Source organism: Pithys albifrons, chromosome 14 (assembly GCF_047495875.1).
Source record: "Pithys albifrons albifrons isolate INPA30051 chromosome 14, PitAlb_v1, whole genome shotgun sequence".
In the NCBI taxonomy this organism is placed as follows: Eukaryota; Metazoa; Chordata; class Aves; order Passeriformes; family Thamnophilidae; genus Pithys; species Pithys albifrons.
Window position 1 is genome coordinate 5,993,930 of NC_092471.1, and position 22,534 is coordinate 6,016,463.

General features: G+C 48.1%; 1 protein-coding gene across 3 annotated transcripts in view; it reads right to left on the reverse strand.

Moving 5' to 3' along the window:
* Positions 1-4,117: 4,117 nt before the first annotated feature.
* The window catches only part of PCDH19 (protocadherin 19), a 59,321-nt gene continuing 40,904 nt past the window's right edge, over positions 4,118-22,534 (reverse strand). For 2 of the 3 annotated variants that reach the window (XM_071569463.1, XM_071569462.1), the window contains exon 5: positions 4,118-8,914. In XM_071569463.1, coding sequence (XP_071425564.1) covers positions 8,325-8,914 — 590 coding nt within the window. In that variant the 3' untranslated portion in view covers positions 4,118-8,324. Of the gene's footprint in view, positions 8,915-9,088; positions 9,200-22,534 lie in introns of those variants that run through there. The other variant, XM_071569465.1, reaches the window with a different exon arrangement.

The window sequence follows — 22,534 nt, forward strand, 5'->3', positions numbered from 1 at the left end:
ATTTAAACCTAACTCCTCCAAAGAGAATAAGATCAATTTTGCAGAGAATCAAATACATAAAGAACAGCCTTTGAGCCGGTGTGCAGCAGACACAGAGAGGAGAGTTAAAAAAAAAAGTTTCTTTCCTTATCAGGGATGTTTGAAAAAAAAAAGAAAAAAAAGAAAGAAAAGAAGAAGAAAAGAAAGGAACCTGGACAATGTTGTTTGTTCATTTTTCCTTTCCCAGTCAAAGCAACTCCACCTCTGCCAGCTCTCCTCATGGACACAGAGGGAGTGGAGCAGCAGAGATTTTCTTATAGCAGGACTAGGATGGAGCTGCTGCAGTTCCCATCCCTGGAGCCCCCTGTCCAGGTCCTCCACCTCATGTCCAGCCCTTCCCAGGTGATCTCTGACCCATGAAGCTGCATCAGCACTGCGGTAGCCAAGCAGGTCCATCACACTGGGGATTCGTCTGCCAAGCCTGGCAAAAGTGATGGGCAATGACAAAATATGCTTGTGATACAGCATTCACCTGCATGGGCAGAAGAACTGCTTTCAAAAGGGACTGGCACTGAAGACAAGGGGAAGGCAGAGCTTTGGAGAGAAAGAGGAAACCAGATCTGCTGCAGCCATGGAGCAGGGCCAAGCTGGAGCCCCATACCCTAAGGGTACAGGAAGCCACTGCCTCATCTTTAGGGAAATGTGAACTCCTATCAATCAACTTCCATTCCTCCTGTCTGAGAAGCTGCAAACCCTTGCACTAAGTTTCTCTCTGGGACTCTTTATTATTGTAATTCCTTTTTATTTAGGCTTTTGAAGACAATTCATCACCCTTAGGCAGCATAGATTGGCCTCTGCCAAGGCTGATGATCTGCTGCTGTGCCATCTCCTCCTAAAGCACAGGGGCAATTTGGGGCTCCTTCTGTCCTAAAGCTTTCCAAGGGATCAGTCTGGTGTTTGACCCTCTGCTGCCATCCTGCCCACCGTCCCATGCCCTGGGCAGAAGCACCTGTCGGCACCATAGGAGAGGCTTCTGCAGGCAGTCACCCCCTTGCCCATTATTTAACTGCAATCCAGAGACCATTTTTCTTGGGAAAAGCTTTTAAGCTTGATCAGTGATGGGGTTAATATTGTTTGCCCTGTGTCTCAATTTTTTATCTGTATTAATGGAAAGTGCCACAGCAGGGTTTTCCACAGCAGCACTACAGTGCTGCTTTCTTGGCTTGTTTTATTTTAAAGGCTGGCTTGCAGTGACTGATCACACTGCAGCACAGCAGTTACCAGCCACATCCCCACAGAAGCTGCCCAGACACCCCCACCAACAGCGTGATGTCTACCCTAAAGTCCACAGTTTGTCCCCAAAGAGCCATTTTTCCTCCTCAGCCCACTCCTCCTCCGAGGGCCGGAGCAGGAAGGGGGCTGAGCAGGGCTGTGTGAGGCAGCAGAGGTGAACTCTATAATTGTACACCTGCCTGTGTTTGTTCTCTGATGGCTCTTTGGGGACACTCAGTTACATCACGTTCAGAAGAAAAGGACAACACAAAACAAAAAGCAGCTGCAAGTTAAACAAGTGGAAGCCCACTGGGGCTGCCAGGGAAGTTGGATGCTGGTTCCTGCCTAAGGCAAGCAGGTATGGGAGCGGAGTCCAGGTCCAGTTTAGACACAAAGGCAGGACAAAGCTATTTGCTTCCCCTTTCCCTACCCACAATACTCCATGTTTGCAGAGCCTTGCTTCAAACAGATATATATATATATATTTTTTTTTTTTTTGCTTTGTGCTTTCAGCCCTTTGATTCCTTCAATTTATTTGTTCTTGTCTTTGTGGGCTTAACAGTCAAAGTGTATTGCTTGTTAATCCAATTTGGCTCTATTTAGATATTCCAGTTTAACATCAAATATAATATGGAATAATGTCCAGAAGAAACAGAAATGAGATCTGTGCTTCTGAACCAACTCTGAACCTTGCCCAGTGAGGGCTGCTTGCTTTCTTTGGTGATTTATTCTCTCTGGCTTCATCAAGCTGGTCTTTAGGACTGAGCCACCCACTGCAGCCAGAGGCACAGCAGAGGTGGACTCTGTACCTTGGACTGCAGTACAGCACCCCTATAAACACTCTTCCATGGGAGAATGACAGCCAGACACTGGAACAGCTCCAGGAACCCTCTCTTGAGGTGCCGGGAAGCTCAGGGGATCAGTGATGCCAGGTCTGGGTGGGCAGCAGCTCCCTGGGGAGCGCAGCCCACCTGCAGCACCAAGCTTTCCATACTGACTGCTCTTGTTATCAGCTGTGCATGGCACAAACCAAAGCCAGGGACAGACCTGCCTGGCCAAAGCCCCACCCCCAGCTCCAGGGACCTCACTGGGGTTTACTGCAGCCCAAGATCCTTCCCTCAGCACCCAGGAGCCACCAAGCAGTGAGATCCAGCACATCCCTTGGGGCCAGCAGCATTTCCAGACAGGCACGCGCGAAAGAAGGATCCCGTTTTTATCTGCAGCAGACGCTCAATCCCTCCCTCGGGCCGCCCACCGCGGCCCTTCCCAGCGCTGCTACTGAAGCCCGGCGCCGCGGTCCTGCAGCTGTCTCAGCAGAGTAGATGCTGCAGCTCTTTCAGTGTGCCGGTGGGGACAGAGGACAGTGTCAACTGGCTGGGGAACACAGCAGGGGCACGGCTCCAATCTGACACCTGCGAGCCCCCAGCCCACAACCAGCATAAAGAGCTGATGGATCTTGGAGTGAAACAAGGCCAGCACCCACGGGTTCTGGCAGGTTCTGGACAGGGTCTTGGTCTGGCATACCATAAGCAAGAATCCTCCCTCCAGGGAGCCCCATTTCATCTCTCAGCCCACAGTCAGCCCATACCTGGCCCTGGGCTGGGACTCTGCACTGCCTCCAAACCAGCTCCCCAGTGAACCTCATTGTAGCCTGGGCAGCCCCACAGCGGCCACCTTCCTCTACCTCCCACCGCTGCTGTTCAAGGGCAACTCACTGGGACAATTCCTCCCCAAACAGGGTCAGTTCCTACCTGGTAGATGAGTCCATGGTGCTGGCACAGCTCTGGTCATGGGTTCTTGGTGCAGGCAGGGTCACAGCTTGAAGATGCTGCAACAACCACTGCTTCCTCAGGCACAGGCATCACTCTGCAGCCACAGCACCATTTCTCCCCGAACAAGCTGCAAACTCTCATAAATCCACCAGCCACTTCTCCATGGCCTGGATTTCTCTCCTTTTCTCCACCTGCCAAATGAGTCACTGCACCCTCATTGCACAAATGACTGCAAACAAGCTGCAGGTGCTGGCACTTGGCCTGGCTGTCAACCATGACCTGGGTCCCTGTGACAACACACACCTGTGCCACAGCTGGCCCCAGGGCAGATGATCAGCCCCTGCTGGAGCCTTTGATGGGAGCCCATCCAGGTGTGGTTAACCCAGCTGGCCCCTGTTCCCTTTCTGCCCCAGCCATGCAGGGTGATGCTCAGGTGTGCAGCTCAAGCATCTTCCCAGCTCGGGGGAGGTGCTTTCCTGTGTCACTGCTTTGTTCCAATTCCTTTTTGGTATCACCCCAACTGAGACATTGAATGAGCAGAGTCCACTGGAGAGGCCGTTTACCCTTGTAGCTACAAAGCGCTCAGATGCTCTATGTGTAAGAGTGGTCCATGAGCAGCCTGTTAATTCAGACAGTGGATGCTCCCCACCATCTTGCCACAACCTCCAAAGCAGCCTCCTGAAAAACCAAGGAAAAAAGTCTTTTCTTCTCTGCCATGCCTCCATGGAGAAATGTGTGTTGGAGATGTTTCATAGCTGTGTTTCCTGTCATAGTTGTGTTTCCCCTGAAGATGAGGGGTGGCAGTGCAAAGGCCCAGCACCATGCCCATTTTTTTGGGAGCGAGGAGAGGGGCTCTGACACTCTGAAACCCAGACCCTGCCTTCCCCAGTGGGTTACTCGTGGGGATGGTGATGACCCCTCTTCAGGGCTAGAAAAGTTCTGCTTGAGGTTTACAGCCTCTCAGGTGCCAAAGCAGATCAGCTGTGGGACAGAGATCGGGCTGGGGTGGCACCCAGAGCACCCAGCCATGCGCTGGTTTCTGCAGGACCAGCACCTGGAGCCCATCAAAGCAAAGCCACTCAGGCATATTTAACCAAACACTTACTTTCCATTTTATTCAATAATTGCTTTAATACTAAAATGCATTAGATGCTCAAAGCAGAGAAAAGAAAATCACATTTAGGTGGAAAACAAAGTTCTCATCAGATGAAAAAATCCCAATGTGGCAGGTACACCATTTGGAAACAGAATCGTAATAATTTAATAAAGCTGCTTTATCATCTTCATAAAATAGACAGAATGGTGATTTTTTTTTCCTTTTTCCATTTTGTTGTTTACAATGATTCAATCACTGTGAAAATGTACATAACATACATATCAGCATATACAACAATTTATTCTTCATATACTCAGCAACGGAGACACCATGACGAGACGTACCACGCTCAGTCCCATGGCAGCCCAGCCACTGCCAGCCTCGCCAGGCTGCAAGGAGGCGTGCGCTGCTGAGAACCAGTTTTGTGAGGTGTGTTTGGAGATTCTATCCCACCTTAGATCAGCTGAACATCAGCTGATGCCACTGAAGGCTCCGTCTCAGCAGTGCTTGCAGCAGGGGCGGCTGGGCTTCTCCCCGGCGGGTACCGCAGCTCACAGGTTGGATCAGAGATTACCCATAGCTGCAAAAACAGCTGTAGCAACAAGACCATCAATTTTCCCCAATGACAGACAAATGTGTTTCCATTCATAATTAGGTTTTTTCCCCCCCAAGAATCATTTCAACATATCCATCAGACTGTGTGTTCTTTACAAAAGCAACTTGTATCCTATTTATTTGAAAAATAAAAAAATATTTAAAAAGAAAGGTATTCACTTCTGCACAATGTGTGATCTACAGGCCACCTCCAGCTCACAACAAACAGGGAATGGCAACAACCTCAGTAGGATGGTCCTCAAAGGGGATTTTTCCAGTCATCAGTGGTCCCTCCCAGCCCTCCACCATCCCTCCCAGCACAGTCCTGCAGCCTCGAGGGTGGAAAAAGCCAGGAGGTCCCCAGGGAGTAGGGAATAGTTGAACCCCTCCAAACCTCAGCCCCAGGGCTGCTCCAGATGGAGTCCTCATCATGCTTGGGGGAGAAAGGTCAGCAGCTGCTGCTCTCCTAGATAAACAGGGGAACAGAGCAAGTTTGCCTGAAGGAAAGAGATCCCAGTGACTTTTCCTAAACCAAATCCGAGGACAGGTTTAAGTTATTAAAAAGCACAGTAATTACATCTGGAACTGTCCCAAAAAACCTTCCTGCCCCGCTGCAGCTTGGAACATTTTTTGCATGGCCAGTTCTGATGCAACTAGGAAAAAAACAAGAGACTGCAATTTGCCCAGGAGCCTGAACTCATCTCGAGTGACACAGAGGGACAGTGACAGGAGTACCAAAATATTCTGGAGAGAGCCAAGGCAGCAAAGCCAGGACCCCTCCTGAGGTCTCCCCTCAGCCCTGCGCAGCATGGCTGCACCAGAGAAGGGCCCCTCGCTCAGCATCCCCCGCTGCAGCTGGGTCAACCCAGAAAACTGATGTTTAAACGATTTTCTTGGAGGCATAAGGGTTTACTGACCTCTTTAATGCCCCCTTTTAATACAGAATTATTTCACATTCTTTCTCGGCTGTGCTTTTATTCAGAGTGGCAAGGAACGTTTCCTCTGGGTAAATTAGAGAAATGTTTCTATTTTTTTCTTTTTTTCTCTCTCTTCCTTTTCAGTTAGCATCTATTTTTCATCCAAAATGCTGGGCTGGTGGTGGCAGCTCCGCAGGCAGAGGGCAATGCTCAGCAGAAATTAACAGCCGGTGCTTTTGCAGGCAGCTGGGGATGATGATGAGGCATCTGGAGGGATCCGCTCCCCATCCCATGATGGGCTGTGGGGGAGATGAGTCCCATCCTGGAGGAGGTGTGGGGCAGACAATGGGGGCATGTGGGGTTGCTGCCCTGTAAACCCAAGAACATCTGACATATGGGGCATTGCAGGCTCTGCCTCTCAGAAAACACACACAAGAAGCTCCCCGCCCCCCCAAAAAAACCCTCCCAGAGCTGACAAAACCAGGTAACATCAGAATAAACCCAGCCTAACAGTTACAGAACGCGCGGTTACTCCAACAGCCCCGAGCCAGCCCCCTTTTTCTTTGCTTGTGTTACAATAATAAACACATTTCATGAAAAGAAAAACAGAAAGAAATGACAGCAGTAACAGTACACAGGCAGGAAACACAGTAGGAGCAGAAACAACATATCCCTGAAAAGTGGGCTCAGAATCCAGAACAGAAACAGGGGGGAAAATCCCCACTTTGCTTTCCAGAGGGATGTAGGACATCACGTCAACGCATGGGATGGGAGCTGAATGAGGTAGTCATCACACCAGTGAGGGAAGCGTCACAAATTTCATTAGATGACTGTTTTTTGTTGATTCTTTCTCAATTCCTGGCCCTAGCAAGTGGCAGGGGGAACAGGCTGACTGTGGACCTGTCTCAGACCAGCTATGGCTTCAGGCAAGATCAATTTGCCCTGAAGAAATAAATGATTGGAGTTTAATTTTATTTTGAGGATAATAATGACTGGATCTTGTTTTCTTGTTGTTTTTCATTTAAATAAATCAAAGTAACAAATACTTTATCATGATATGTAGACCTAGAAAGACTCTTTCTCTAGAAACCACTAATTTCAACTTGCTGGTACAGCAAACATTGGCAAGAGCTATATATTTTCCCTTCCATAATCAATTTTATATTCTAGGAAACATTATTTGGGGTAGGAAAAATCTGTTCAGTGAAGGGTTAATAATAATAGTAAAAATAATAATGCACTAACTGAAATCCTCCTACTTTACTCATACCTCACTGAGGAATTATCACTGCAAGAGAGCAGAGAGCTGTGGAACCCCTTCCCTCTCTCCCTTCTACAAAATGGCTATTAAAGTAGCTCAATTTTAAAATCAATTTTATATGAGTAAATTTGTACCCACACAAAAAAAAGTCCTTAATTATGAGAAAAAATAATTAATTGCTTTAATTTTTTCTCCATTAAGAAGGCACATTAATTGAATTAGTAGCGTTGTTACATATCACCTGTCTGCCCCTAAATTAACATTGCTATTGCTCATTCTATACTTATTTATGACGCAGGGATAGAAAGAAATCAGAACACTCTAAAATCCATGCCATGATGACATACATAGACACACACACTTGTTGTGACTGTGAGTGGGAAACGCTGACTTGGAAGTGTGTGTCTAATTGAGAAGGTAAATTTAGATCTCTTAAATAATTCCATTTCTTTGACTTGGAAATGATTGGAGATGGGGGATATCTTAATCTGGGAACTGGAAAAAAACCAAAACAATCAACTTCTGGAAAAAAAATTTCCATGCATTGTCTTGAAATTATGCAAAAGAAATGGACAAGGGAAAAAGTTCAGCACAGTGCATCCGACAATTGCAATCCAGGCAGGTTTTCCCCAAAACAACTTCCCATAATGCCCTGTCACTGCCCTGCAAGAGATGGTGGAGGCTGCAGGCAATGGTGGGGGCTGGAAAAAGCGCTTGCTCCACCAGGGCTGCAAATGCAGGTTCCCCAAAGTTTAAGTAAGATGATCGTGATTATTTTTTTATTCTTTTTTTTAAGCCTGAAAGCCTTTTGCCATCACTAGACATACAGTAATTTGCAATATCAAATACAATAATAGTACAGATAAGCATGTGACAGCAAAAGGATTCATAAATGCAGGGGTGTCCATAGCAAAACACCAACACCTTAAAATACAAACAACCTCGTGTTGGGTGAATGTTGAAACTCACCCGACTGTCGCTTCAAACAGTCGCACACAAGAAACAGCCGCTACTTTGTCCAGACTACAAAACCGCCGGGGTGGTTACTAAAGATGTCCGAATAAGGAATTTGCCATTCAATTCTTTCCAGGAATGGAAATTTATCTTCATTTTGTGATAAAAAAATATATAAACTCCAAGGAGGGGATACCGAGTGCTCCTGAGGACTGGGGGGGTCTCGCCTCTGCCTCCGCCACCCGCCGCCTCCCGGCAAAGCAAAACACCGGCTACTTTGCTCCGGCTGCACACCCCTGCCGCCTGTCGAGACAAGTGGGATTGTCACAGTAACGATAGCTTCATTTATAAACAATACATTTAGGGAAAGCTTTTAAAGACAGCAATCTGTGAACCATTGGTAAGCAATAAAAACAATCTGCGCTGGGAGTCGTGCGGTCCCTCATCCTCATTCTCATCCTCCTGTCGCCGGGTGCTGCTCAGAGGACGATGTCCTTTAGTCTCCGGGCACCAGGCGAGTCCTTTTCCCGGCGTTCCTGCAGGAGCGGGTTGCCCTCCTGCCCGCTGCTCTCGCTGTCCGCTCCCCGAGGCTCTGCCTCCGTTGGCCGGGAAGGGCCACTGTTCCCAAAGGGCTCCCGTTCCCGGTTGCTGGCGCCATGCCCGGCACCGTACGGTGCCGCCGGTTTGCCGGACAAAGGGCTCTTCAGGTGGAGGGGTGAGGTGACGGGGCTGACGGCCTCGCACCCATTGCCTGCCTCGCGGACGGCGCCGCTCACCTTGGGGCTGCAGGCAGGTGGGTCCACCGTTCTTTTGCCTTTGGGGTTGGTGAGCCGCTCCTCAGCTGGGGGCTCACCGCCCTCCTTGCCGAAGGTGGCGAAGGTCCTTTTTGTGCTGCAGTCTGCGTAAGGCTCCGTGTCCACTGCCGTCGCCTCAATGGAGAGGGCGATGACGTTCCTCCCGTGCTCGGGGGACTTGGCACGGCTGGGAACGGCACCGCGGGGCATCCAGCACCTGTCCGAGTGGCCCAGGATGCGGCACTCCTCCCGGCAATGAAATCCTTCGGTCTGATCTGCGTGGAGAAAACACAAGGGATGGTGAAGAGGCGAGTCCAACCGAGGATGCCTACCAACCCCCAGCCTGCTGGAGGAGACCACACTGAGCAGGGTGCTGCGCATCCCCTCACTCCCAAGCAGAGGTGATCTTACCCCAAAGAGCAGTGATTGTACCTCAAACAGCTATTGGTTTTAAGGGAAGGCTCAGAAGAAGGATTTTACTGCCATTTCTCGGCTGCTCTACAGACTGGAGTTCAATTTCCAATAGGTTGTGTGTCACCTGCCACCACCAGACCAGAAACCTGGGGAAGAAGTGACAGCAGCAAATCCATCACAGTGGGTCTGCCCATGTATCAAGCCATCAGAGCCAGTGGTTCCAGGGTTTAGTGACCAGCGTTAAAAGCCACCATGTTTTAAGCTTGGTTTGACGTGACATTTAAGCTTGACTTTTTGCAGAGGTGGGAAAGGAACAGAGGGATGAAAGCAAAGAGGGAGGAGGGGAGGTTCTTTTTGGTTCTGGTGTATATGTGTGTTTTAACTTGTTGCTTAATCCCCACTGACCTCCTGCACAACAGAGGCTTTATAAATCTCCAAGATTGTCCACTCCACTGAAGATTAAATGTGTCATTCCCAGTGCTGGGGCTTTATTCATACAAGAGCAATAAAGATCCCTTCTCTCGACTTGGGGCTGTCCCAACACCACTTTACAGCGCTGAAATATGGAGTGGTGGTTTAACCCTTTCCAAGGTCCCTCCAAGACTAGCTCCAAGGGCTCCCAGGCAAATATAAACCCTTGTGCCTGGCACTTGTGTGCATTCCTGTGCTGCCAGCCAGTCCCAAGGGACCGCATACCTTCACTCCCACATCACAGATGAAAAAAGTGGGGCCCAAGGAAGCAGCCAGGCTCAGCCAAGTGCAAAGCTGGAAATCAAATCCAGCAGTTTCACCATTCCCAGCCCCTTCTGAGCATCCGACTGTGGCTCCCGCTGAACACCACAGGATCCTGGCTGCTTTTCAGTCTCAGCTTTTCCTTCATTTGATAAGAGCTTGTAATTTCAGCTGGCCCTCATAAAGCACAACCTTTCCCTACACAAAGACGTGGCTCCTTCCTACCATAACCTACACACACACAAAGCAGCATTAAAGCACTAATGCCATTACCCATATGAGACCGCACTCGGCCGGTGCCGGTTTGATGGATCGAAGGCGGCAAAGGTGCAGACTCAGCCTGGATTTCCTTCCCCTCCGCCTGCAAACCATTCATTTTGATGCTCTGTACATCTGTGTGCATAACCTCCGCTCCTCAGACACATTGGTATTTCCACCACATTCAAGCACTAGGGCGGCTGATAAAAATTCTCAGCACATAACACAATGCACCAAAATATGAGCAGCTTAACACTTACAGAGAATAAACGAGTAAAAGGCAGACCTCAAAAAAAAAAAAAGAAAAAAACACCAAAAAAGGATTTTTTTTTAAAGGAGAAGCAGCTAATTAATTGAAAAATCTATGGGTAAAACATCAGCTTTTTCTCTACATCAGAGCAGCAACATGATGGTGTGGAGCATGGCTCTGGGCGGAGGGGAGGAGGTCTGGGTTTTGGCAGCCGCTTTTACAGCAGCTTGAGAGAAGGATGCCCTGAGCCCTACACACAGAACAACTTGCACCGAGCTCTGAAAGCCCATGATCTCATACTTTGATTCTGTTAATTTCAAGTATTTGAGCAAAATAGAAAGGGAAAAAAAAAGAAAAATTGCCCAGAAAGTGCTGCTGTCTCCCTATTTATCCACAGCTTAACTTCAAAAGGGTGCTACAGGCATACAAAGTTGTGTAGTCTGGCTGTGATAGCAGAGGACTTGGTGATGGCTGGAGGGGCTACAGAAATATCTTGGATTCTCATCCCCGATGAGACACTGATTTATTGTGCTGTGTGACCTTGGGCACGTTGCTGAAGCACACATCACTTCAGTCTCTCCACAAACATGAAAGGCCAGATCTGGGAGCACACTGGGCTGGCTGGTCCAGCATGGGAAGGCACAGGGGAGCTGCTGCTCCTCACCTTTCTTGCCCAGCATCACAGCTCAGCCCTGAATCTATCCAGGCAAGGCAAATCACTCTCCAGAGGGAGCATAGGTATGTTTGTCTTGTCTTGATCCATTTTTTCCAAACTGACACATTTTACAGTTAAAAACAATAGCAGGACTTCCCTGAGTACTGCAAGTGGATAGTCCTCAAAGCCTAGAAAGGGACTCGTGCTTTAAGAGCAGTTTCATTAAAAACTGCTGGCATGGAGCCTATCTGCCAGGGGATAATCAGCTTTGGACACCACAATACTTGTCTACAACTCACACCAGCAGCAGCTGAAATGTAGAGAGAAGAAGAGCTGAAAAGCATTACAATAAATTATAGTTTCAATCTTTTATTTTAGGAAGAGAACATTAACAAGTCTGAAAGAGGTTAGGCTGACAGGCAGAGGGACAGAAATCACCATCATCCGCAGACCTGAGACAACAGGTAGCTCCACAGCACATTCTGTCACTCTGCTTCTGTCCTCACCACACATCTCAGCCTTCAGACCACATCCTGCAGCCATAACCTATCCTGCTCTCGGGGACATGTGTCTAGGCTGCCCAGATCAGCCCTGGCCTGGCAGCAGACCCAGGGACCAGCACAGAGCCCTGAGCAGAAGCCTCTTCTCCATGGCAGAAAGGGGATCTTCAGCTACCCATCCATCACTGTCCTACTCCTGTAGTTGATATAAAATACTATTTTTAGGCCACAAGCAAGCCCTGTAGATACACGGAAACACCACTCCTCTGCTATCCCAAGTCCAAAGAAGGCATGAGTAGTGGGGTCTGGGCTTCTCCAGTGGCTGATCCCAGAGCTGTTACCTCACATCTTCCTCCTGCCCCCAGCAGAGGCAGGCACAGAGCCGCCGGGCACGCTCCTGGAGCTGCCCTTTGCAGCTCAAGTCTGACTCACCCAGCCTTGACAGCACCCTGGACAGTCATTTATGTTCACATTCACATTACTGTACTGTTCTGTCTTGTTTTTTACCACTTTAACAATCAGAAATAGAACAACAGGAAATTCTTTTACAGCCCTAGATCTGCCCTAGTCAATACAACTGTTACTGTCTGCACTAAAAAAATGTTCTTAATGCAAGGAGCAAAGCCCAGGTAATAAGTACTGCACACGCATGACATGATGAGTGGCAGGCAGCCAAAACAGGCGGCTCCTCACCTCCGTGTGAGCAAGCTGGTGTGAAAACTGCTGCCTGACTGGCTGGGTGAGAGGGAGAAACAACAGAAGGGCAGAGTGTGGGGAGACCCACAGAGCTTTGCAGCTGCTGTGTGTGAACCATGGAGTGAACACCCTATCCTGACATGCAGTCCCCAGTGAGGCCAATGCACCAGGCTGGCAGAGACCGACTGGCTGGCATGGGCTCGGGATGAGGAACACTATGGCCTGGGGAAGGGGAACCCCATAGCACAGGAAAAGGGAACACCATTGCCCAGGGGAAGAGGAACCCCACAGCACAGGAAACACCATGGCCCAGGGGAAGGGGAATACCACAGCATGGAGAAGGGAAACACCATGACCCAGGGGAAGGGGAACATTGCCTCACCAGGAAGGGGAACACCATGGCCCAGAGAAAGAGGAATATCATGACGCAGGGACAGGGAACACCACAGCCCTGGGCTGTGCAAGTTGTCCTGAGCCGAGCTGGGCTGGGCTTTCTAATGAGCTGAGGACATCACACACACAGAGATGATAGTCCTGTTGCCAGCTGGGCTGTGAGGACATCCTTGTGGCACCCAGGTGGTCTGGAGAGGTGCTGAGCAGCTCACCTGAGCGCGGGTGTTGTGCACAGGTGTCATTCACAAGTGATGGCTGTATGTAAGATGTGCAGGTCCCACAGCAGCAATTTCAGTCAGTCTGCCCTAATGCAGCACAAATCCTGAACCTTGTTTCAGAGCACCTTAGGACAGGGTCATTTTCAAAATGTTCCCCAGGTACAAAATGTACTGGCAGAAGCCTCTTCATTAAAAGGTGAGCAGTTATCCTGAAGTCAGATTTGGCAGGAAAAAATGTGATTGCTAAACATAAGCTCTTGAATAGCAAATATGAAATAACATAAAATCCACAGCCACCTTTGGAATAAGCTCCTCAACAAGTAAAGCAAAACCCACAGCTCCATATTTCAAAGCTTCTCTACTTGCAATTTGGGGAACCAGAACAAAGACAAGTAGAAACCAGCCCCAGCCAGCCCCAAGGCTTGATGTGCTGCCTGTAGGTCCCAGACAGGCAGCAGCTGAAGAAAGACCTGGAGAAACAAAACTCCCTGCCCAGTCAAGATTCTCAGCACTTCCCAATCCCACTATGAAAGCTCTTGGTCAAAAGAGCAGGGAGATAGGAGGGATGCCTGAGAGCCAGAGCCCAGGAAGACCTGGCAGAGGACATGTGGTGGGCACTGGATCAACAGAGCCTCCAGCTCCACATGGCGCAGGGTCTTCCTCATCAAAAGGAGGGATTAAGGAATGTCCAGGGTGTACAAGCCTTCCAGTGTCCTATTCAGCACCCGCATACCTGAGCCAGAACAACAGGGAGCGGGTGTGTGAGGTGCCCATTCAGCTCTCAGTGCAATTGAATTATCTCCAGTGGAATTGCAGTGCTGGCCAAAGAGACAAAGTTAAATCGTAGCAAGGTGCAAGTGCCTGGGAATGTAATATTCCTGATAAATGGCCAGATGACATGTGCTGTTATACAATCTAAGGTGCAATTTGGGCGATGACAATAGTCCCTGGAGTTTCCATTTTCAAACAGCCGCTCAGTTCAATCCAATCCATGTCAGACCAGCTTTGCCGAGGTGAGTAAGGAGAGCTCATTTGTGCTATTACATGGGGAGAAAGGAAAAGGAGCAGAGGAGTTGCTTGAAAATGAAAAATAAGGGAAAAAATAGAACAACTGAAAGAATCTCAGCCTGCTGGGACATGCATGGGGCAGGGGGCTACGTGGGTGAGCACCATTCTGAGTGGCCCCAGCCCAAAGCCCCCAGCTCTGTGGCAGTGCCAGGAAGGGTGCCCATACCTGGGTCAGTACACAGGCACCCTCGTGCAGAAGCCTGGCTTTATCTCCACATTTCGGTGTTCCTTCAGCAACCGTATGATTATACTGTAATCACGATGACACTGCTCCTGGGTACAGCAAACAGCACGATCATTAAAAAATTCATTTCAAAATCTTCCTGGAAGCTAATAAATTTTACAGCAGTTTCAATCCTTTCTCATTGCAACAAAGAAAAGCTTAGTTCCAGACAAATTAGAAGTAAATTGATTGCCTTAGGGGAATCTATTCAAATATCACTTTTCCATGTTAGAAATCTCTTCCTGAAACAAGAAGAGGAGAACCAGGGAGAGCCAGCACGGGAGTGATGTGGAAAAGCAAATCATTAAATCTCAGTTCATGAAACTGAGGGGCGGGGGGGGAAACAAACTTAAAATAAAATGCAAATGTCTCACTGGGGTGCGGGCCCAACATTTGTGACAGAATTTATGAATAATAAATATGAATAAATAGTAAACACAAAGGGATCAAACACTGCTGTAGATGTTTACTCATGGTTAGCTATCTTTCATGGACAATGCGCAACTGCATTATTTAACACTCCTCTTCAGCTACTTCGGGCTTCTTTTCAACTTCAGCACCTTCATTTTCTCAGAAACGTACACCACAAGGTACAAGACATGGCCCTCAGCCCCTGTGCAGCACCCACCACCCTCAGCACACCAGCAGAGCCCACTTCCCTCCACCCCAACAGGAGCGGCTGTTCCCAGCTCAGGAGCAGTGATCCGCTGCATTACGCTCCAGATAAAATAATAAGCTTGAGTACAATACAAACAGTCCCCAGCCATGGTTCATCATTTGCTTGTAAATTAAGACTGCACCTCTTCCTTATCTCCTCTAATAGCACAATATCAGGAAACAAGAGGTGGGGAATAGTGTATTATATTTTTGACCTATGGGCTTTACAGAGCCTTCCTCGCCTTTCCTAATATGAAATCTCTAGTCAATGCAGCAATGTAATCCTGGCGTGGCTTCCTTTGCACAAAGCTTGGAGGATACTAACAACAAGAACAGTGACAAATGCTCTTTACCACAACGAGGAGCCTTTCTTTTCCTCTCTTTCACCATTATTCAGGATTTATACAAGCTAAAAAATATCAATTTTTAATCCTGGATTGTCTGTCCTAACACAGAAGGTCAACAGTGCTTGGACAAAGCACTGTAATTATTTTAACGAAACAATGGATGTGAATTAGACTAATTTATTGGGCAACTGCTGGTAAGGACCCATGGCTGAATGCTACTCATGGGCAGTGCCTCTGTAATGGTCAACAGAGAGTTGCGAAGGGGCTCGTTCCCAGCTGCTGCAGACACAAACAGCTCCCAGGAAACACCAAGGATTCCCACTGATTTACAGCAGCCAAAGGTTGGCCCATTTACCTCTTCCCTCACTTTGTATTACCATTAATAACTCCCTTTCTTCTGCAGAACAGTTCCTGTATTATGAATGAGGACTGACAGACAGACAGACTGGGATGCCTGGCTAGCTGCATGCCAGAGGGTAAGGATAGATTTCATGGAGAAGATTTTCTCCAGAAAAATGCCTTCCTGGGCATGCTGATGCCTTTGGGATGAGAAGGCTGTGGGAAGGAGGGCAATCACCCGAAGCAGAAGGAGCTGGTGTGTGGGCATGCCCTGCACTACAGTGGAGTCAGACCCAGGAGGTATTATGGGCTGGAATGCAATTTAACGCTGGCTGCTCCCCTTTATCCGGGACCGCAGGCCAATCCCCACCTCATTCACAAGGAAAAATTAATTCCTTTTCAGAAGACCAGCGGAACAGACCATTTAAACTCCAATTAATCCTATTCTTAAGTGGTCCATGGAGCTCAAGCTGGCCCCTGAGCGGCAGGGATTTCACCTCCAAAACTCTGCTACTCATGCTCCACAAAGGGCTCATTAGAGTCCTAACTGATGTTGGGATGCAGGATGAAGCCCTTGGAGAGGACAGCACTCTGGGTTCTGATAGACCTTTTCCATCTCGAACCATTACAGCTCCGTAATTCATCGGCACAGCTCCCATTAATGTTAATGGCAGCTACTGCACTGCCTGCACGAGCGCAGAATACAACCCCTTGACTTCATTACTGGAATTCAATTTCATTAACACTGGATACAGAGGGATTGTCCTAAATACACTCTTTCTTATACTTTTTTCATGTTAATGCAACCATTTGAGTATATTATACCCTGCAGAGATGGAAACATTTCTAGTCTGTTTAAACACATTTCCCACAATTGGGAGCAAAACTTTGTCTCTGTTTATGCCTTTGACACCAGCTGCCTTCCATTTAATGGGACTTCAGTCACTAAAACAAATTAATCCAAAGGTTACTGTTCTCTGCTATTGTCAAAGATGAAACAAATTCACATATTCTGTCAGGGTAATGCGGGACCAGCCAGGCAGACACATTCCAACAGCAGCAATAAATCGAATTATTACTCTGTCCTATTCAAAATTAGGCATTGCTCAGAAAATAGCTACTCAACAATCCTGATAAAAATCCAGCAAACCAGAAATTACAGTTGGGGGAGATAAGAAGCAATTTCCAGATGCTTGTACTGGGCCAGCTCCTGGCCTCACTGCAGCTGTATGGATGTACACTCCTTGGGAGGTTCATGGTGAACATCTTGCTGCAATCAGCACCTCTCCTGGCCAGGATAAAGCAGAACAACCCATTCTCATCCTTTTCTTGCAGGTATGAGAGGGCCAGGATGCTGGCAGGAGCTGGGATGCTGCCTGACACCTCCTCCTGCAAACAGCCCAGCCCAGCTCAGCTCTCTCTTCCCTGCGACATTTCTGGTGCTTCCACACAACAAGTGAGAAATAAAGGAGACGAGGTTATAAATGCTGATACATAATTTACTCCTATTATCAAGATTAAACACATCTTTGCATGCTTAGCATAAAACAACTGCCTTTCCCCAGATTTCTCAAGGACATGCATAAACTTCATTATTATCTAAATAATCAAAAGAGTATTTCAATAGAATATTTAACTGTCTGCCTACTGGAAACTCAGAGCCTTAATCTAACACTGATCCTCTGTTGTCCTTCATGTAAATATTGTTGGGATGTCAGCCAAAGCCTAGGGAAGTGAGCTTCATCTTGGTGGATGGGAATCTCTCATGTCAGATACAGTCAGCCTGACTAATGAGACCTACAGCTTGCCAAAACCTACAGCCTCGCTGTCTGTTCCAGCCATTGAACGCGCTCAGAAACCCAGTGGCACCAGCCCAGCAGTCTACAGATCCCAATCAACTATCAATAGCTTAAGTGTAAGTGATTGTGTATGAAGTACGAGCCAAATGTGTTTCCTTTTTCAGTTTTAGGACCTCCAGTATTGTTATTGCACCAGTAATGCTTGCACAGAATTAATCATAGATGTACCCACAAGGCAAAACATTATGAGGAGCTCTTTGTACTTTCTAAAAGTGTGCAGCTCTGAAGAGCGGAGGGAGCTGGAAGGCTTCCCAGCACGATGGGGCGTTCCCCATCATGAAGAGATAGCAAGGGAATTTTTCACCTCTTTAAAAATAACCCAAAATGTTGGTTGCTGGCCATCTCTCATCACGACATTGACCTCTCATGCCTCCACCCTGTAGCCCAGCATTATCCCCTCCCTGGTGCTCTGCTTAAAGTCTTCTTCAGAAGAACATGTTTTTTTTCCATGCTAGTGGAACTTTTCATCTGAAGCATAAGTATGTACCATGATGAGATGCTGGCCTAGGGTGGCAAATGCATCACAAAATCCCACAGGCATCTGGGATGGCCACAGAGACAGGTCTGCAAAACCTAGTCTACATTGTCCAGCACCCAACAGTGCCTGACCTGGCGTCATGACTCACAAGGACACTCCTGTTCTCTTTGCACAGCCATGGATCTACAGAGATGGCTCAAAGGAGGCTCCAGCTCCACACCAGTGAAGGATAATGGCAATGCCAGAGGAGTGCCAGATGCAGGTTTGACTGGCCCCACAGACAACAGAAGAGATCACAGAATTGCCAAAATCTGGGAATCTGGCCCATTTAATTAGATGAAACTTCATTACAGCAATTAAGTTTACCTTCATTAATTCAGAGTGTGGATAAACATGCATGTAAAATTACTATAACATCCATAATCAAATCTAAAACCTCATTGTAAGCTTGGGGAAATGACACTACCTGTGAGTCATGGACAACCTCAATTTCAGCAATCCAGTTGGGGTCCCATCCTGTCCCATCACATCGTGTTCTGTTGGCCCCACAACCATGGAGGTGAGATGGAGAATAAGCTTTTGGGTATGTCTGGGGCTGTTAACTGCAGAGCTGTGAGGAGATGGCTGATCAACAGGAATGGAAAATAAACATATATTCATGACCTGCACAAGAACTACAAGGAAACCAGTCAGCTTCACAGCACCAGTCCTCCTGGCCTAGCTGATGCCAGCTCATGAGCACCTGGGTGGTGATGCTGAGTCCTACATGGGGGTGTGCACACCACTCAGGGGTCCTACCACACATCCCTTGCTGTGGCTCCAACACAGGTGTAAGAGGCTCCTGCCTCCCAAGATGGGCTGCTCCAGAAGTGCTGGAGCATGGCAGGCTCTGCCCCAGCCTCTGCTGGCACAGCCTTCAATGATTTCTGGTTTCCCAAGGCACATTCCTGCAGCATTGCCCCGAGGTCAGACTGTATTGTGTTGGCCCCTGGCCTCGGTTCACAGGGCTGTCAGCTAAATTGTACCACAGTATCGTTACTCCCAGTGATGGTGTGACAGACAGACAGAGCCCAGCTGGATTTTCAAAACCTAAGCACTTTGCAACACTGACAGGCAAGAAAAAAACAACCACCAACCCACAACCCTCTTAGTCTGAGCAGGTTTTATCTGGAAATACCCAAAGCTAGTCGGTATAAGACCCCACAAAGTCATTCCTCCTCAATCACTTTCCTGACCAAACCTTTTAACTGTGACTGGGAAATAAAGAGCGATAGGTACCAGCCCCAGCCGGCGTTACCTGATTAGTCTAGTCCCCACCACATCCTTAATGCAGCCATTCTTCAAAGGGATAAAGCAAGGCTGAAATGACTGATGTAATTGGTGCTTTCAGACAGACTTAGAGCGAGGAGAAGAGTCAAGTTCATTACACTGGAGTTCACCACAGGGCTACAGCAGCTGAGAAGATGTGGCCAGTGCTGGGGTTGAGCTGCTGGCTGGGCACCCACTTCTGTAGCAGGAGCACGAGATGCACCATAAGCAGGTGGGTTTAACCCAAACATATCCCTCTGCAGGGGGAGTCAGCCTGATCTTCCCCCCAAACACAAGAAGAGGGATGCAAGGGGAAGGCAGGCAGCACAGTCCTGCAATAATTCTGCTGGAGCCCCTCTACAGGGATCCACCCTGGCTGTCTGCAGCACATGGATGTAATGCTGCCTCTTTGCCACTGCACGATCGCCTCATTTCTAAAACACTTACACATGCAGCATGCATTAGAATTAAAAAACCATTAAACCTCGGAAAGGAAAAACTTTGACAGGATGCGTAATATACTAAGTATAATTAATTAAATTGGATGAGGCACTGGGGGACGAGAGAAGAGTGGATGGAGACTGTTCTTGGAAAAGGGATGGTAATGCACTAATGTTCAGTGTGTGCCATTAAGAAACAGCCTTGGAAGAGGCGAGGATGAGCGACGGGGGCTTCGAGAGATGGCACCAGCCAGTTGGGCACCTCAGATGCATAGCAAAGAAGGTGATAGCATGAAATGTGGCCAATTAAAGACCTAAAAAATTATAATGAGGGTGGAAAAGGCACCCAAGAGAAGGAAAAGCAGAAATGGCATGCAGGTTGCTAAATAGAAATGCCTCGCCAGTGACAGTCCCCTCCAGAGAGCTTCTCTTGCCCACCCCACCAGGGTGCAGACAATGGACCACCTTCACCACCCAGCTCCAGGCTCCTCAGAGCTGCCAAAGGCATCAGAGCAGGCAAGAAGTGATTCATCCCAGAAAGCATCTGGCCCTCTGTGGGGTTATTCTTCAGCTATTTGTAACTTCAAGTGTGGTTCCCTAGCACAGGTAGCACCCTGCTGCATCCATCCTTCCCTTCATCAGTGGCTGAGGTGGCTGGTAAGAAGGACCCACAGCTGGGGCTGGGGAGGGAGCATCAAAGGTGGCCCCACTCATCACAGCAGGCAAAACATGATGAGACAGGCAAAGCCTGGCTGTTCAGCAGGACAAAGTTTTAACAGGCTTAACAACAGCATCAGCACTGATCATTAGGCAATTACAACTGCTGAAAGTTGACAAAGCACCAGGACCAAATGAATTATCTCCCCAAATCCTGCAGGCAGGAGCATGGTAAATAGAAAAGTCATCATCAACAGCCTCTGATAGCTCACTGGGTGCAGCGCAGTAACTAAAAACTAAAGGGCTGCTCGTTTACTTGCTGTTTGGAGAGATGAAAGGAAAAGGCCAGGAAATGAGATCTTCAAAAACACTCTCATCACTCAGAGAGCGGTGGGAGGGAAGGTCCTGGAAACACTGATACAGCCAGGATTGCTCAGTGCCTGGGGATATCTGATTCAGAGGAAGGGCCTGCATGTGTTTGGAAAGGGAAGGCAGATTTTGGCTGGGGGAGTTCACTTCTGAATCATCTCCAGCATGGTTACTTGCTCAGTTCTGCACATTCCTGCACAGCAGACAGCGCCAGCCAAAGGGACAGTCGTGAGCTCTTCTTGAAGATGTGCCAAAACCCCACTCCTCCAGGGATCTGCAGAGTTTAACCCACATGGGACCACAGTGACTCCCTGCTCTGCTCTCTTGCAAACCACGGGGTGCTCAGTTCTGTCACGCTGTGCTTCTCAAGCAGAGCCCTTCACTTTGAGTGACTAGGCACGCTTTTTGGAAAAACATGCAAATGTGATTTAAAGACTCTAAGTGATACAGAATACATCACATCCCTTGGGAACCTGTTCCAGGGGGTAATTATTCTAATTCCTAAAATCATGCGTCTCGTTTGCAGCTGGAATTTTCCAAGGCAAACCTCCATCCCCCAGCAGCAGCTCTGCCTTGTTCTCTGAATTAGGGAGAGGCTCAGCAGCAGAGATCTCCTCCCTAAGTTCACTTCTGAACACAGGCTTAGATGACCGATGTCTCAAGCAAAGTTCAGAGCATGTCCCCTGAGGATGCAATCTCTCTGGGGTCCTATTTCAAGCCCAATGGTCTCAGCAGAAAGAGTCCCGCTGGATTCAAAGGGCTTTTGAGTGAGGTCCTAAATCTCCAGACGTGTTTGGAGGGTGAAAGCTGATGCCTTCAGCTATACCCAGAAGCTCCTGATGCAGAACAGTCTCCAGAAAGCCAGGGGACACATTTGCACTGACAAAGCATCTCCTCTGCACCTGCCTGCCATAGCTCAGTGGTCCCTGCAAGGCACGTCTGCCCAGTGAAGGGCTTGTGTGGATTTTTACAGTGAATTAATTGAAGGTATATATCCAGTAGCAATGGAGGAAAACCAGAAAAGTAGAAGTCAGACAATGAGGGAATTGCAGGTAGAATTGGTCATTTTAATTACTTGTCTTCATTAATGTGAGGTTTCAGGATCCTACAGTGATGACTAATGGGTCAAAATATTTGCATGAGTGAATATACTTCCACAAAAGGACATGTGGCTAAAGGGTGGAACAGATACAGAAATTTTCTTAGAATTTTACAGGGGCGTTTCCACCACAAGATGAAAAGACTTCCCAGAGACCAGCAGCATACCAGAGGGGAGCAATTCTAGGTGCAAGATAAACATGTTTATGAGGCACAGAAGTGCCCAGAAAAAGCACAACCGAAGGTGTAAATAAGTGACAAACGAGGTAAAACATGGGTTACACTTGAGCTGTTTGTGTCTCCTTGGCATGAGTAGGATACAAGCATCAGAGTACCTGTGCTCCTGACAGCACAGAAAGGAAACGAAAGTTTGGAACAAGCCAAACACATTCAATTTGCCTGAATAATTTAGGCTGCTGAGTTATCTTGTGCTTCATGGACTGTCATCGAGAAAAGCTGTACTGCAGAGGAAAGGTCTGTAAATCAATGCATCTGAGGGACCAAAACTAATCAGAGAGTGGCTGCAAAAGCACCGCCTGTCAGAACAGATGCAGGACATGGAAGTCACCAGGCAAGAGCTGCGAGGCAGACAGCAGTTCTGCACTCTAGGGATGGCTCCTTGGCAGCCTGACGTAGGAGACACAGCAAGGCCAAGCAGAGCAGGGCACCAAGAAAACATGGCTCTCACTGAAACATGCTGGTGAGCAGCAGTGTCAGTGGCTCAAGTAACAAATAAAGGGGCTACAGGAGAGCTGGAAGGGACTTTCAACAAGAACGTGGAGTGATAGGGCAAGGGGGAATAGCTTTAGACTGGCAGGTTTAGATTAGTTATTAGGAAGTAATTCTTTTCTGTGAAGGTGGTGAGGCACTGGCACAGGCTGCCCAGAGATGAGGATGCCTCATTCCTGAAGTTGTTAAAGGCAGGCTGGATGGGGC